This window comes from Vigna radiata, chromosome 6, assembly GCF_000741045.1.
Source record: "Vigna radiata var. radiata cultivar VC1973A chromosome 6, Vradiata_ver6, whole genome shotgun sequence".
NCBI lineage: Eukaryota > Viridiplantae > Streptophyta > Magnoliopsida > Fabales > Fabaceae > Vigna > Vigna radiata.
The window spans coordinates 16,339,729-16,357,558 of record NC_028356.1 but is presented as its reverse complement, the minus strand read 5'-3'; the positions used below and the strand labels follow the sequence as shown (position 1 = coordinate 16,357,558).

The 17,830-nt window shown below is 32.9% G+C and overlaps 1 protein-coding gene across 1 annotated transcript; it reads right to left on the bottom strand.

Annotated features, from left to right (window-relative positions):
• Positions 1–1,602: 1,602 nt before the first annotated feature.
• On the bottom strand, positions 1,603–14,258 carry LOC106763957 (ABC transporter G family member 31). Its single transcript, XM_014648143.2, has 24 exons — positions 13,790–14,258; positions 13,551–13,671; positions 13,382–13,470; positions 13,065–13,149; positions 12,460–12,622; positions 12,302–12,378; positions 12,064–12,208; positions 10,959–11,260; positions 10,599–10,880; positions 8,396–8,712; positions 8,145–8,305; positions 7,958–8,061; positions 7,292–7,448; positions 7,086–7,151; positions 6,851–6,987; positions 6,382–6,714; positions 6,011–6,301; positions 5,834–5,917; positions 5,079–5,212; positions 4,635–4,862; positions 2,797–2,968; positions 2,620–2,707; positions 2,219–2,385; positions 1,603–1,983 (listed from the first exon to the last, which is right to left on the bottom strand). Exons 1-24 carry the CDS (start codon positions 14,110–14,112, stop codon positions 1,702–1,704), a joined length of 4,308 nt encoding a protein of 1,435 aa, XP_014503629.1. The 5' UTR covers positions 14,113–14,258; the 3' UTR covers positions 1,603–1,701.
• Between the last annotated feature and the right edge of the window lie 3,572 nt (positions 14,259–17,830).

Genomic DNA, 17,830 nt, shown 5'->3' with positions numbered 1-17,830 from the left:
AAGGGAAGCTAGAATTCTTACTTTAGTTTGTGTTTATATTATAAATTTGGTATCTCTATGAATTTTAGATGAATTTGAGAAATTAGTATGACTGTGTGTATATTATTTATGTTTAATTAATGATTTTGATAGTATGATGTTGAGTATAATTCTTACTTTAGTTTGTGTTTATATTATAAATTTGGTATCTCTATGAATTTTAGATGAATTTGAGAAATTGGTATGACTGTGTGTATATTATTTATGTTTAATTAATGATTTTGATAGTATGATGTTGAGTATAATTTGAATTGTGTGATTGTGATGCGTGATACTGTAATGATTGAGTGTGATGAAGTTGCTTGGTGATTGAAATATTGAATCAAGTGTTTAGGGTGAATGGTGGTCATATTATTAAGTTTTAAGACTAAAAAGAAAGGTTTTGATGGACGAGTTGGAGAAAGAGAGCGTGAAGTGAGAAAGTAATTGTCTAAGAGGTGTCATGAGGTGACTTGAGATTTGTTAGAAGGGTTTTGTGAGTGAAATCTGATATGTAGCAAGGGTTGGTTCATAGTTAAAATTTTGATGCATTTTTAGTGTAAAAATGAGATTTTGAGTAGTGAGATATTGATGTAAAGTGTGTGATCTGTTTTGGAGGGTTATGAGTGTGTTATTAGACTAATTAGGACTTGTTTAGAGGTTTATATCATAAAAATCTGTCATGGAAGTGATAATTGCTTCATAGGTTGAGCTTCTTAGTTGATTTTGGAGGTTTAGGTGTTGGAAATTGAAAGTATGATGGCTGGAAGAAAACTGAGGTGTTGGAGGGTGCTAACAAGTAATTAGACTTAGTTATGCAGTTGTAAACTGATATAAGGATTAAAAATGTTGTTTTGAGTTTAGTACTTTTGGAGTTGTCAAATAGACTTTATATACCTAATTAATTGATTTTATTTGTAATAAAATCGATACATACAATTTATATACACTAGCTTGAAGGAGAGTAGTGTGTTAGATATCTTAGATTATTAGATATATCATTTTATCTTTAGTTACTTATATTATCTTCTATTAATGTGTTGTTATTTTTTAATTTATATTTTGAGATTAACCCATATTTTTTTAATTAAAAATAAAGTATTATATATGAATTTGCAAAAAAGATGAATCTCATACTTAACTTTTTAGTATATTCAATAAATATCATACTTTAATATTTCCATTTAACAATTTTAAATTATTATTTTATTTTAAATTTTGCTTGTATTTATTTTTATTAGTTAAATACAACAGTTTATCCTTAAAGAGAGTTGTAAAGTGAAAGTAAGAGAAAAACATAGGTATCAAATCATAAATTTTCTGTTTCCTATCAAGGTGTTTGTCTTTTTCTTTTTCTGTAATCTATTCCAAGTATATCTATACGTAAGTTTGATAAATATAGAAACACGAGCATTTTTTTTATGATTTTTTTTTTTTATAGTTTTATCAAAATCCAATTTCTTACATCTTTCTGTTCTTCCTATCAAAACAACCCTACATCTGAAAATTCAAAATACATGTAGCTTCAGAATTAGAATTAAACTGGAAATTAGCAAAAGAAAATAGAGAAAAGTCATCTGCCGATCAAATGACATTTTATTGAATAAACAATGTCAGAATTACGGTGTGATATTAAAGAACTGCTTAATAAATTCTCTCATATTTTCTAACAATATTATCCACTTATCTCTTTTGGAAATTCAAGACTTTGACTGATATAGCGAAAGAACCAAAGAAGATAATGATAAATCCAATAAGCACAATGGCGGAAAGGCCCACTGCTGAAAATCCGTTGATTTTAGAGTCATATCCAAGAGTAACAGCTAAATACTCTTTCACAGTGCCCTGGAATCCAGGTCCCACTATAATGGTTTCTACATCACCAAGCTGAGACGTTATAATACCACGTAACGTCCATGCAATGGGGCAGATATAATAGAACCAAATCCACCACACGGGAATACTCTGAGACATTGAAACCAGTGAAGAGACATCACAATCCAACATATAAACCACAGCTTAATTTTCATGTATTTTAGCTACAGACATTCATTTCTCGATTTCTTTCTGGAATAATACGTTTAAAAGCATGCATGGGAATTAATTTCTCTCAAGAACAGAACATGCATACAGAAAACATTTTACCAGTTGATGCATTAACAGAATCCAAATAAAAAGTTCTGCAACTGACATTACTCACCGATTTTGGGATGAGAAAACCTGAGAGAAGATTCCACAGGGAGTAAAATGCTGAAGAAATAACAGCTGCTAGATGCTGGGAAGGTGTAAGACCAACGGCCATCATGCCGTAAAAGGTGAAGTAGGTGAACGTTAGGAACATGAACACCAGATAGAGAAAAAACTTTGCTGCAACAAATGAAAGAAATTATCCACTTAATGACAGATCATATTCACATTTATTCATAATTTATCAGTGGAACATTCTTTTTCTTTCAAGAATCAATCTTTGATTGCCAACCAGCATACCAAAAGAGCTGTGCATTATGACTTGAAGGTAAACAATTAAATTACAAATTTCAGCGCACTAAAATCGATTTTGGTAAGGCAATAAATATCTACAAATTAAAGCTGAAATATTACCTGCTGTCCTTTCAAAATTGATCATGAAATATGTGACTATGCCGAATACTATCGTCTGAACAGCGATGTATGGTACCTCTATTAGCCCCTGTCAATGGTATTAAGATTTTAGAACGAGCAATGTGCACTACACATCTAAAGAAGGCTTTAATTTTCAATGTTATATATGCGACTTACCTGGGCTGCAGCATAAGCTATTGGAGAGTACATACCGGCAGCTTTTTCTCTATAGAAGACAGTCCTTTCTATTGAAACAATTGGCTGTACAGAAGAAGAGTTATTTACCCCAAGAAACATGCATGCAGAATACATAGCTCCCATAACCACAAACAGCTCTTGAGTTGATTCCCTACAGAATAATAATGGCAAAGCAACTGTTTTATTAGTATAGCGTGTTAAAGATTCATGGAATACTAAAGAGGTATAGGAAACAGTACTAGTGGTAGAATTTGTGGACAGAAAATGGAGAATGAGTAGTCTAGCCAACAAAGTTGACGTGGAAAGACAGGTATTGAGTACTTCAAGTGTGACAAGTATGACTATTATGTAAGAGTGGCAAGTATGACCATTATGTCAAAGAGTGCAAATAGGTTAAGTGTTTCAGTTGTGATAAGGTTAGACATTTCGCTAAAGATTGTCAATTTGAAAATGAAAAAGAAAAGACAACCAATCTAGCTGAAGAAGTTGAAGAAGTTGAAGAAGTGATGTTGTTGATGATGGGATGATCCCACACAACTTAATGAAATATCTAAATAGCTTAGAATACTTGGTAAAAAGTGTGAAAATTTCGGATAGTCCGAAGATGGACATGGAACGCTCGGTGGTGAAGCATGTAAATAGCTCGGTTAAGTCAATGGAACAAGTGGAGAGCTTGGACATGTGTGGATACGGGATTACTATTCAAAGGTAAGAGGTTGCAAGAGACAATTTGCAAAGAATTGAAAAAGAAGTTAGAGGCAATGTAGAGTTCCAGACACACTTAGAGAGAAAAAGAAAGTTTTGCATAAGTGACGCCTAGAAAGTGAACAAAATGTTTCAAAATTATAAAAACAATTACAAGTAGAGAAGGATTTGATAGCTACACTGGATGTGCAAGATGATAAGTGATGATTTGTAATGGATGAAAAGATCGATGTAATTGAGTACAATAATACGTGGAAATGGTTTGATCTCTCAAAAGAAGCTCAATCTATTAATTGAAACGTGATTATTGACAAGTCGGCCACAGAAACAATAAAAAACCTAACAAAAGACAAGTCAGTCAAGGTTAAAAAGAAATTAGTTAAGAGAAGAACAAATTGGCTAGTGAGATAACAAAGAAACCGGTTAATAACAAATTGGTCACTAAGAATTGGGAGAACAAGCCAACCATAATGAAAACAAAGTCGACCATTAAAAAACAAAAAATCTAACTATTAATAAAAGGATAATGATATTTAGACAACATTTTTTTGACAACATTTAAACATTGATTACGTGTCAATCTGTGATTGGTCAAAAATTACTCCAGAATCAATAATAATAATCATAAACATTATTGTGGAGTAATTTTTGACCAATCATAGATTGACACGTAATCAATGTTCAAATGTTGTCAAAAAAATGTTGTCTAAATATCATTATCCTTAATAAAAAGAGCAAAGACCATATGAGAGAATTTATTGAATGTGGAAAATCGGGATAGAAAAATCAAAATAATAAATAAAAGAAACATTTAAATTTACAGAAAGATTTTGTTAAATATATTTAAATGAGGATAGTTAGAAAAATGCAAAAGATAAGAATGCTTCTTAATAATAATAATTATAAAATTCATTAAATTATTTTTGGTAATAGTTTGGTTACTCTATTTAAGATTAGGAATTTGTTAATTATGCATTATTATTATTATTAGCAGCTATATTTATGACATATGGTTGAAGGACCAATACTAAAAACCTATAAATATTTAATGAACTATTCAAAAGTTTTACACATTATAACAAAAAGAGTGTTTATTAAGAATGACTTCTTACCTTTTTGAGCCAGCATCCCAAAATACGGTACCAAATATCAGAGCACTTATTGTGGTGAAGTATAACCTCATCGCATTATACGATGGACTTCTCCAGTATACAAGATTTTGTTTCCATAGGCATCGTAAAAATTGGGAAAACAGATTTAGCGAATAGATAGAATCAAATTTCAGTGGTTCAGATCCTGCAGGAGGATGTCCAAATTGCAAGATAGAAGACTCCACCCCCCTGTGAAAAATATTGACTAAACAGTTTAATCATTCATCTGTAAGCAAATATTTCCACTCTATACCACCTCTAGCTTTGGGTTGTATAAAATATCATGTTTTGTTCCCTTTGAAGAAGTCAATTTTATTCGTAGCATCTCTCTCCAATCTAATCTAAAAAAGCAAACAGAAAATGAACCGCAGAAATAGCACGTAAGAAACTATAAACTAGAAGAACCTGTATTGATCCGAATTCTTGTAAACTTCTGCAAAATCTATATTAAGTTTCTCTTCAGTAGCAGGCGTGGTAACCTCAAGCACCCAGGTGGCCGGATTGTACCCATTCGGAATGGGGGGAATTCCTTTTATTCCCTGCAGACCGGATAGGAAAAACAACCACAAACCAAAAATATAAAGAACAAGCGAAGCACATTTGCATATTGACATTTGTTTCAACAGAGAAATCTAAAACAAAAGAAGGAAGAATAACAATTAGGCAGAGGCATTCTTGTGTCATACATATTTGCTCATATTCGGGGATATCTTGGGTAATTAGAAATGCTAGAGAAGATGGAGAGCTGATCTATACTAATAAAGATTCCGTATTCTCTTTCTTTCCCTTTTCTTTTTCATCTCGTATTTCATCCCAATAAGTCTAACCCTGTCAATTAGTATGCTCTTACCTACTGTACTTGTTCCTGCTTTTATATTAAATAAAAGCTAGAAGAAGCACCAAGAAAAATCTTCAAATTGATACAAGAGTAAAAATTGTAAGTATAAGCATCTAACACGAAAATTTTCAAATTCATACCAGAAAAACCTAATTTTTTATTGTTTTCATAAAGTATAAGTTGTTCGATGGAAAAGTAGGATGCTTCCAATTGGACAAACAGGCATTAGACAGCAATGAAGAAATTACTCAATATGAAATATCAGCAGCTGTACGAACAATAATACTAAAAATAATAATACAGAACTAGATTCCAACCTCACCTGAAAGTAATCTGTCATTATCTGTGACTGAACACCCAGCTTTCCCCCATATATTACTCGTCCGCCACGTTTCATAAGAAGTAACTGGGTAGAGAAAATAATTAAGCTTTAGACTCTGATAGAAGCTAGAGCATCATTAGTTATAAAAACAGATGAAAAAGATTTAATTAGACTAACATCATCAAATGCTTCAAATATATCAATACTTGGTTGATGTATGGTGCAAACTACAGTTCTACCAGTATCAACAGTATTTCGAACAGCTCGCATAACAATAGCTGCTGCACGTGCATCAAGTCCAGAAGTAGGCTCATCCATAAAAATAATGGAAGGGTTTGCCACAAGCTCCACTGCTATTGTTAATCGCTTTCTCTGCTCAGTTGATAAGCCAGAACTACCTGGCATACCAACCAAAGCATTTCTCAAAGCATCAAGCTCAACTAGTTTCATCACTTGTTCAACAAACTCCTGTAGAATATTTCAGTGAATTAAATGTTTGGAAATAATTGAGAAGGATAAGATATACCTCTTGTCGTGAAACAACTTACAAGTCTTTTAGCAACTCCAACTTCCTTGGGAAGGCGAAGAGCTGAAGAAAACAATAGTGACTCCTCAATTGTTAGTTGAGGAGAATGAATATCATTTTGTTCAACATATCCTGATACTCTGGCAAATGTTCGTTGCTCTTTTGGGTAACCCGAAATTTTAATCTCCCCTTCTATGTAGCCTCCAGTTTTCCTACCAGCCAGTACGTCCATCAAAGTGGTCTTTCCAGCCCCACTTGAGCCCACTAACGCTGTAAGTACACCGGGTGAGAAAACACCGCTCACGTTTGTCAAGAGCTGCAACCGCGTTTCAGGTATTCCTTGCTTGCTTATCTCCTATAAAAAACAAAAACTTCTTTTACAACTCATTAAGTATGATGAGATAACTCCTATATTTTGTGGTGAGTACGTCACAAGTAGAATAGTGCATCAGGTGATAAAATTAGAAATTGCCAATTGACAAATGCCCCACCTTTGGCATATCAACAAAATAATTGACATTATGGAATGTCATTGTCAGTGGTTGAAATGGAAGAATCATTCCTTTCTTATTACTGTCCTCTCTCGCTGATTTGGAGCGGGGACTCATTTCATAGATATGATTACTGCCTGAAAAACCCATGTAATGAATAGAGACATTTTTGGGTAATAATACTATATTGTCAATCTTTGACTCTCTGGACATGCAAAGTTTGGCGGGTGGTTACCGTCTCTTGAAGATTTCTTTTCCGAGTCATCGTCACTTGGAATAACTGTTCGTGCTTTTCGTGGGGCTTCATTAAAGAGTAATAGGACAAAGAAGAAGGGAATTAGATTAAAATAACGTAGAACATTTATAACTAAATAAACTCCCGGCCCAAAGGGAATAGAAATCAAATTTCAAGAGAGAAAACATGCTTTATTGAAAACTTACGATTCAGAAAGGTCAAGGCCACAGTGACCATGTTGTTGAAAAAAAGCGAATAGACAAGTACAACTGAAATACCAATCCAGTACCAGTAGTCAGCAGTTGGTAGGCTCTGTGAGACTAGGACATTGTAACCAACTGTGCTCCCCCCATTCTCGGATTTCTGCAGATAGTTTACACTTTAAACCATAAATATATGCTATAATTAAACTCTTCTCTAATAAAAATTAGATATGTCCTACTCCTTCAGTTTATGATTTTGGTGAGTTGAGTAACTGATCAAAAGTTTATTATCTTGCACTCATCAATTAAGTCAAGTTTTAATACAAGTCAAGGAAATCCTATTCGTTTACTGTGCTTACAGAGGCTCACAAAGCTAATTGTAAGAAGGTTATGCAAATCAATCTTGACAGGTTAACTGCTGATTGGATGACTCGTGAAACTAATTTTTCATTTGTCGGTTTTGTTGCTGGTTTATTGGAGTCGTATTCTTTGTCTGTTTCCTATAGATATATTTGGGCATTAAAAAACGGTTATATTGCTTTACTTTGGATAAACTCTGCTATTGGAAAATCAATAAAAATAACTCTATATTCAGTTTTAATATCCAACATTAACTCTTGGAGTAGGGTCAACACATGAATCCATAAAGTAAAACCAAATGCACAATACCTTCATCCATCTTGTAGCAGTAAATTCATTAACTGTAATAGCACGTTGTCCATAGGTAAGGGGGGACAACCAGTAGCCCCAAATCCACCACGGTTTAATCATTGCTGAAGGAATAACAGCAAAATCACTCCTGATATAACAATATCGTTAATTTTTTCTTTAATATACAGTTTATGGTGTTGCCTACCTTTAGGTATAATAAATCCTCCGAGTAAGAATACAATAAGTAGTGAAGCTGATCCATATGTGTTGGCAAGAACCATATCTCGAGCAACAGCTGCCATCATACGGAAGAGACCTAATGCCATTTGATGCATTAAAAAAAGTAAAAGCATGTAGCGAAAAAACCTGAAATATTTAACAAAATTCTGTGATTACAAACAAGGGTTAAAAAGAAAGAAAATATGCAACTTAAAAAATGGTATAGAATTAAGATACCTTCCTGCTGATGGAGCAAATCCAACACTGTAATATACAACAACAGTCCATATAACAGACTCAATAACGGAATAGGGTACACGTAGAACCCAACTGGTTATAGACCACGCCCATGCAGGATAGAACAAATTATCTCTTTGTTTATAAAATACTGGAAGCCGACTTATCAAGAGTGATAGCTCAGAAAAGCCATTGAACATCATGTGAACCATCCCAAAAAATAGAGCAGAAAGATAAAGGCGTCCGTAAACCTCGTCTGTGGGATGTAACCTTGTTCGTAGGAATACTGTACATGTGACAAATCCAACAAAAGCAACCTTTGCCAGCAGAAAAATAATTAAACGTAAATACATATATGGACCCAAAAAAAAAAAAGAAAATTGTTAATACATTAAATAGTTAAGAGAAACTGAAAAAAAAAAATTATTGAGAACTTTCAAATATTATAAAGTTTAATTTTTGTTTACACTAAGTATAAAAAAATATCAACCAGCTAAAATTAGAATTTATATAACTTTTAAATAATTATTATTAAAACCAGCAAACTACTAATCATATACACATTGTTTTTGACAGATGATCACAGAAAGGAAATTGCATCAAATATGACTTATAATTTTTGGGCTTAGTTAATAAGTTATTGAATTATTTAAAACTTTAAATGATTTCTTATGTTTTAAAATATTTTAATCGGTTTAACGTTGCAATCTATTAACTGAATCTTGCTCTGAAGATTTAATTATAAAACCTTTATATATTAAGAAAAGATAAAATAAATGATACTAAAAAACTGATAATTCAAGAATTTAATTCATTTTTATCATCCAACCTTTTGAAAAAGATGTAACGCACGTAAAGCATATAAGTAAGTCAGTAACTATCATACTTGTCATGAAAATGCCTAAAATTGAAGTTACGACGAGGATTGCAGTCTAACTTTGATGAGTCCAAATCATAAAACAGATTTATTTAAGAATTGACGAGTTCATATAAATAATAACAATCATATTTCCATGATAGAATACTTATGCAGATATGATTATCAGGGATAGGAAGGAAATTTTAAAACAATATCAAACTTAATTATTTGCAATGACTAGTTGCATTAACCGCGTCATGTTATCTGAATAAGACAACACAATGCAAAATGCTCAAAAAAACGACACAAACCAAATATAGTATAGAATACCTATATTAAAACAAGAGACCATGGAATTAATCCGTAAAGTGCTATATAATTACAATTACTCAATCTTATACTAATAGACGAAAAACACAACACTTCCAAACTTAAAATATTAATATTTTAACTTATTATTTTTAAAATTTAACTTAAAATACCAATATATGTTACTATTATTAAATTAGGTGTCGGTATAATTTCCATAAAAATATTTGCTATCTTTTTTTCTGGTTTTACTATTATTTTGTAACATTAATAATAATTACAAAAGGACAATATATTATTGAAGTTCCGTACAATAATGAAAAATATTTAAATATAATTTTCTTTATATTTTGAAACAAGAAATAAAATATAAATTAGATTTTATATTAGTTATGATAAAGAAATAGAAATAAAATTTATTTATTTTTATTGAACGTATCCTAAATTTTTTTTATCTAAATTTTCTTCCTTGAGAGTAAAGTAAAATAAAAATAAAAATTTTAGTAAATTAGTAGGTATCTATGGCTATTATTTTTTAAAATTTTATATTTTAAAAAAGTTCTATTCTAGTTCATATAAATATTAATCCTAATCGGACAATGGTACTTTTATACCAACAAAAATTTTAGTTACATTTGATATTATCGTTCCCTACTTGTTTTCTCTTTTCTTTTAAAAATACAAAAAATTTCTTCTATTAAAACCATTTTACTCTTATAAAGGATTATCAAACTAACTGATATCACATAACATAATTTTTCCTAATGTTTTTGTTCCTTCCATATCTTTAATTTATTTTAGTCCCTAAATAAGAATTTAATAACATATTGACAAAAATATTATTTGAAATATATATATATATATATATATATATATATATATATATATATATATATATATATATATATATATATATATATAAGAAGAAAGTATATGATACTTGGGTTTAGATTCTAAGCATACCTTGTGTGATTTTCAATTATTTAACTGGACCAAATGATAGAAATTTTACTATGATGGAATTTTCAACGGTACCTGGCAGGTTCTAAAGACATAAAGAAAGCTATGCCTTCTTATGAGCAGGAGTTCTCGAGAAAAACAAGCTTTAGCAAGATCCCATCTTGGCACGGCATATTTAGTTCTAGCCAAAGCTGAAGGATGACCTTTTGATGTATCAAGTGGATGACTTTGCAAGGATTCCATATACTTTCCAAATTTCGAATTTTTGAAGGCTTGTGCAATTTCAGCAACTGAGACGAACACATATGGTTTTGAAGGGTCTGCCCAGTATTGTGCTTGATCCTTTTTAGATGTCACCTGACAAAAGAAAAGAAAGTACTCGAGCAACATTCGATTCCATTTAATTGATCATGAAAATATGTCAAGAAGATATACCTCCTGTAGAAAGTCAGCAATCCCCTTACGAGGTGGAAGTTGAAAACCTAATGACTGAAAAAAGTCGAGCACGTCTTCTCGAGGACCTTGATATACCACGTACCCTTCTGACAGAAGCACCAGATCATCAAATAGCTCAAATGTTTCAGGAGCTGGCTGAAGGAGAGCCATCAGTACTGTAGCGTCCATTTGATGAACAAAGTTCTTTATGCATTTTACTATCTGGAACGTAGTAGAGCTATCAAGACCAGTTGATATCTCATCCATAAATAGTGTTTTTCTTGGACCAACAATCATCTCTCCTAAAAGATGCAATACAAAAAAGTCATGTTTGCTGCAATTCACCGACTTAAAACGCAGTTAAAGCATTCAAAAATTTGTCCTTTTGGACTATCCACAAACTCCTTATGTATCCAAGAAGCAACTTATATACTAACTAGTTAGTACAAACGCAATTAACAAAATATTTGCGTTTAAGAAATCTCATGTAAAATAAGAATAGTACCTGACACATTTTTAGGATAAAATGGTCATGAGTGTTAATTTTTGTATTTTTTCGAAAAAAATAAAAATAAAAAGTAAATAAAAATAATATCAAATCTAAAAAAAATTTAGGAGTGTGAAATAATATTTTTTCATGAAAAAGTAGCAAGTGTAGGTCTCATTATCCTTCTTTCTGTTGTCGAAAGAGAGTTTTAACATACATTTCTATTTTTTTATGGGTACCATTACCCTAATTAAAATTTAAACATAATGTAATAATTGTACCAGATTATATCGATAATCACACTTGATATTTTCGTGTGACGTGTATTGAAAAGTAAAAAAGAAAAGAAAAAGAAATAATAAAAAACTCTGATAAATTAAAAACAAATAGATTTATAATATGGAAAAACTTCTTTTAACAACATTTTTTTAACAACTTTTTGATAACGTGACAGTTTATGATTGATCCGTTTTAAATATTTTTTAAACATAAATTCAAATAGACTAATAAAATGATCACACATGTCCTGTTGTCAAAATATCATTGTCCTTGTAATATATAAATAAGAGTCGTGAAACCAAGATAGTATAACCGGAGAGAGAGAAAGAGGGGATAAACCTGTTGTAACTCTTTTCTTTTGGCCCCCAGAAACCCCTCGCATCATATCGTTGCCAACTATTGTCTCCGAACATACATCGAGACCAAGCACTTTCAAAACGTAATCCGTATTCACGCTGTGTTTCTTACCTCCGACAGATGATGCCTGTAAAGTTAATCAAATTTCACATCAGACATTTGCATAGCCCACAATAGAGGCACGCGGCATGATTTTCAAACTAGAAATTTAGATGATAACCTTCATAAACGCGTCAACTTCTGCACTAGGTCTTATGTTCCTTTCCTTCTCTAGGCGGCCAAGTTCACTTGTATATGCTGCGAGAATTAAGCACATTTGTTGTACAAATTCAATTGTCCGAGATATAGAAACACTTCAATAATTAAATTAATGTTTACCTGCAAAACCTTCTTCTGCACCTTGACATCTAGCACCAAAATCCAAACATTCTCTTACCGTCAGTTCTGCAACGTGATCATCTGTTTGGCTAATGTATGCAGAAGTCCGTCGAACATAAAAATCGTCCACCTCGCAGCCATTGTATGTTATACTACCCGTTGTCTGTACAAACACAACAGCAAGAATAACGTATTTTAAGATATGGACAAATTTTTAAAAAGTGATAGCTTTGTTTGCCACCTTAAAAAAAAGTAGCTAATCAACAACAAAATTAAATCGATTTTCTAAAAGAAGTGATAGCTTTTTTGCCACCTTTAAAAAAATATAGCTAATCGACAAAATTAAATCCATTTTTTTAAGAGAAGTTAGATACATTGATTAACGAAATTTATTATTATTATTATTATTATTATTATTATTTTCATCATTTACAATTTGTTAAAATATAAAATTTTAAAGTTTTTATTTTTTTTATTTGACGAGGTCTTAAAATTTTAATTTTAATCAATTTGGTAACTAAAAAAAAAAAGATATATTAAAAGATCCTATTTAAATATACTTTTTACTACAAAAGAATATAAGAGAAGAAAAATAGAAGACTCACCTTGAGGTTGTTGTCAAGCTTGCCCGCGAGAGCCAGAAGTAAGCTGGTTTTACCTGCTCCCGGAGGTCCTAATAGCAGAGTCATCCTGCAATACAACCAAAAAGTAGGATAACGGTTACATTAGCACACACATGAAAGCTTTGAACTTATCGAATAAAGAAGTATACGTCCGTGATACAACCACCATCACGTTGCCTACTAAATTTTATGTTTAAAAAAAATTAATAACTTTATTCACTCATTTGGTTGGGTAAAACAGCGTAAACAGCCGCTGTCGGAAACGCGCATAAAAAGAAAACACTAAGAAGCACTGTTACCTTCCTGGCTTGACAACGCCACTGATATTGTTCAGTATGGTAAGGGAATGCCGTTTAGGTTTGCATAACCTCATCTTGGTTAGGATTCCCTGCGCGCAACCGCATGCAAAAAGTTGTTAGGATACGCATAGCTTTATGAATAAAGTAGCGAGATAAAGACGAAATTAACCTCGAAGCAATCACGAGTATAGTTAATGAGTGTTGGTAGAGCTCTAGAACCGATTTGAACATTGGCAGAGACGTTGAGGTTCCTGAATCTCACCTCGATCTTCGGCACCTCCAACCCAACCCTACCGCAATCAAAAATCAGGAACAATAGCAAAATCGAATCATAGATTAGTAATTTTGAAGAATCGCTAACACGGAAAACAGAACAAAAAGAAAAATACAAGTATTAGATAGTGAAACCTGTCGAAGCGTTCTTTTATGGCGCAGAGAAGGCGGTAGTTGTCTTGGTCGGTGGTGGCAAGAGCTTTCTTAACGACGAGTTCCCGGCGAGAGCGGCTCAGCTTTCGGACGTCAACTAAGTCTTGCGTAGGAAGTTGAGCACGGGAAGAAGATGCGCGAAGGAGTGCGTAGTTGATGCGCTTCTGCGACGGCAACCTGGAGAGCGCCGCCCACTGCAGCTCCTCTTCATCCTCGGCCACGGTCTCGGAGTTGGAGGCCATAGCGAAGCTCTCGCTATGGAGTGATCCTAATTCGAAGTATTCGCTTCCATCGGAAGCCGCCATTTCTTTAACGGTATCGTGTTTGGAAGGGAGACGAAGGAAACTGAGAAAGTGAAGAAGATTGTACAAGAAAAAGAGTGTTCGATTTAATGGAAATGAAGAATAAGTATATGTGCTTAGAAGAAGAAGAAGAAGAAGAAGTATGGTGACTTGAGAGTTTGTTACGCTCTCTAAAATACCGTTGTTATTTAATGTGAATGCCTTTTGACAATTTAGAATGCTTGTTGTCCTATTCTTCCGAATCTTCTAATGCTTGTTATTTGTTGGTACTGTGTGAACCATCAATGACCCATCGACAAGCTATCTTCTCCTCTCATTCTCCTTATTCTACTTGACCATTGACATTTCCTCCTTCTTTTCTCCTTTTAAAAAATTAATATAAAATTTCATATATTTATTAAATTCTTTTTAATAATATCAGATTTAATTAAAATACGTTTGTCAATTGAATGACATAATAACTAAACATTACCTTCTGATTATTGTTTAACACATTAGGAGTCAACATACCTTCTGAATGACATAATATGTTTTACGGTTAAAACATAAATGTAAAAGTAATGCATGCTAACATTCTGAATAAATTAAATAGATTATAAAATAAAATTATGAAGATAAGTGGATGGAGTGTATTGTCAGGTTATATAGGACAAAGTGCAGTTAGAATTTTAAAACACATAAATACAATAAAAGAACCTAAATTTTAGATAAATGAAAATGTTATCTTATAGAACGATTTATATTAATATATCAATAAATATTAACATAAATTAATGTGTATCTATATCGTATCGATAATAAAATAAATCAATGGAATTAGCTTAAGAAAATAAAAGAAAGTGAAAAAAATAAATATTAACATAAATTAATGTGTATATATCGTTTGAATTATAAAATATATTAAGTGCTTCAATATTTACAAGTTATAAATTAAACCAGTATACACATAAAGTTTAACTATTTTTCATATTTAAAATTGTGTGCATCTCTATATTTTTAAAGGATTTTTTAAAAAAAAATCTATGAATTCCACGTAACATTATTGATTATTGATATTAATAATAATATTATTAATAATAACAGTATTAATTGTAATAACCTGAAAATATTAATTAGGAAGGGAATTGTATTTAAGAAAATAAAATCAGAGTCCTTAAAATTTAATCACTTTTACATTTAAGAGTACCTCTTTCCTAATGTCGAGTCATTTATTCATTTTGTCATTCTCTCTCTAAGAGGCCATTCTTCATTCTCTGCTTTCTCTCTAATTCTTCTCATCACTGATCCAGAGGATTTATAATTTGGTGGTGCCCTAATGATCACGACGCAGAGGGCTCCCTTTTCGACCGATCAATTTTCCCCAATTTGACCGGTAAGTAGTTTTCTGTTGTTCCCTTTCATCCTAAAGCTATGAGCATGCATCGCAATCTGATTGCATGTGAATAGCACTTCTTCTCTTTGGTTTCCTGTCCCGCTAAGGCTCTTAATTTTGTCTCATATCACAAATTTGTGGTCTATGGGTGATTCTAGGTTTCCCTCACGGTGCCAAGTGCATTGACCATCCTATGAGCTCGGTTGTGCGGTTTAGAGGTAAGGGAAGCTGGGATTTCTTTACTCTTCTATGAAATTAGGGGTGCATGAATTAAGTTTGTATATGGAATTATAAAATGGTGTATGAATGTGATTGTACCTAGTAAAAAATAGGGATTATACAGCGCACATTATGCCACGGTTCATCAGAAACCGCAGCATAATTGTGCGCGGTGGTAGTTTTGTAAATAAATCGAACTTATATGCCGCGGTTCCCCACTTAACCATAGCATATACCCCAGTCAACCATCATCTTTGACTCCACGTTAGGAAAAAAAATTTAATAACAGGGGAATATGGCGCGGTTCTCTCGGAACCGCGGCATATACCCCTGTAACCTCCTAACATTCCCCATCAGTCAGCCCCTGCAATAAATTCGCAGGGGAATATGCCGCGGTTGGTCAGAGAATCGCGGCATATTCCCCCGTCAATTTATTGCAGGGGCTGACTGATGGGGAATGTCAGCAGGTAGCAGGGAGAATAGGCCGCGGTTGGTCAGAGAACTGCGGCATATTCCCCCTGCTACCTGCTGACATTCCCTAAAAGGTAGTTGGGAGGCAGTTGGGGGGATTCTGAACATTGGGGAATAGGCCGCCGTTGGTCAGAGAACCGCGACATATTCCCTGATCTGAGTAAATTTTAAGAATTTCAGAGCATATGTCGCGGTTGGGCGCTGAACCGCGGCATATCAGTTTTAAAATATTTCAAAAATGTCATTTTGAATTATTTTTTTTAAACGAATAGGTCGCGGTTGAGTGTAGAACCGCGGTATAAAGGAGAATATGCCACGGTTAAGTGTAGAACCGCGACAGATTCTCTTCTGAAGGTTAAAAAAAAAACAGAACAGTTTTCATCTTCTCCACTTCACAAACGCTGTTTCAGAGAACTTCTTCTTCCCGCCGACCACCGATCTCATTTTCCTCGTTTTTGCGTCGTTTAAACTCAAAATTGTTCAGTGCATTTGCCATTTTTGACGTTAAGGAACAGTTTTAGCCGATCAAAATCATTTGAAACGCCTTTGTCATTCCTCTCCGGTGCCATTCCTCTTTGTCGTACCAAGCTTTTTCGCCGTCCTATTCCAGGTATTTATGCCCTTTTACATTCTTAACATGATTTCTTAGTAGTTTTTGCATATTAACAATTGCTATAGTTTTGATAATGTAGACATAGAAAATTTAGACAAAAAATTTAGAATTATTACTCTTTGCATAATAACAATTAGTATTAGAATTATTAGAATTTAATCTTTAATAGAATTTATAAACCTTATAATATTAATCACTAAGTTTCAATGATATGTATGAAATTGCAAGTTTGATTTTCAGTAGCTTATCTTTTTATGTAATATTTAGGAATATGGATCGAAATTGGATTAATTTACCACGTATTAGTGCTGAGTACGAGAGAGGTGTAGAGGAATTTATACAATATGCGCAACGTAATAAGGGGAGAAGTGACGATGAAGTGAAGTTTAGATGTCCTTGTGTGAACTGTTTGAATGGGAGAAAGTTGAACGCAACTCAAATTAGAGAACATCTTATCTGTGATGGTTTCCTAAGATGCTATACAACATGGATATGGCACGGCGAAGAAATGAACTTTCCGAATGACTCGCAAACTGAAATGTTACTGATTCCACCATGGAAGAAGATCAACCGGATGAAGACAAATTAGAGGACATGATCCGTGATGTTGGCGTAGAAAATTTTGCCAAAGCTCATGTGTATGAGACGATGTCGACTGATGTCGAAACACCTTTGTATGTCGGTTCAACTAAATTCACACGTTTGTCAGCTGTGTTAAGGCTCATGAATGTAAAGGCGAGCAATGGATGGACTGATAAGAGTTTTACAGAATTGTTGACGTTGTTGAATGAAATGCTTCCAGATGGAAATACACTACCCACTCGTAATTATGATGCGAAGAAAATTCTTTGTCCAATGGGTATGGAGTATAAAAGGATACATGCTTGTCCGAATGACTGCATTTTATATAGGAAAAAGTTTGAATTTTTGACAAAGTGTCCAAAATGTAGCTTATCACGATACAAGTCAAAAAACAATAATGAAGATAATGGTCAGATAGAAAAAAATGGATCTTCTTTGAAAGTAGTTTGGTACCTTCCAATAGT

What these genes read in the sequence shown, in the direction of transcription:
- LOC106763957 (XM_014648143.2), bottom strand. Translation starts at nt 14,112, where the DNA reads ATGGCGGCTTCCGATGGAAGCGAATACTTCGAATTAGGATCACTCCAT. An exon ending in AAAGAAAAGAGTTACAACAG is followed by an intron (nt 11,261 to 12,063) that starts GTTTATCCCCTC and finishes TGCATCTTTTAG; the next exon opens with GAGAGATGATTGTTGGTCCA. An exon ending in CTGCTACAAGATGGATGAAG is followed by an intron (nt 7,449 to 7,957) that starts GTATTGTGCATT and finishes AACTATCTGCAG; the next exon opens with AAATCCGAGAATGGGGGGAG.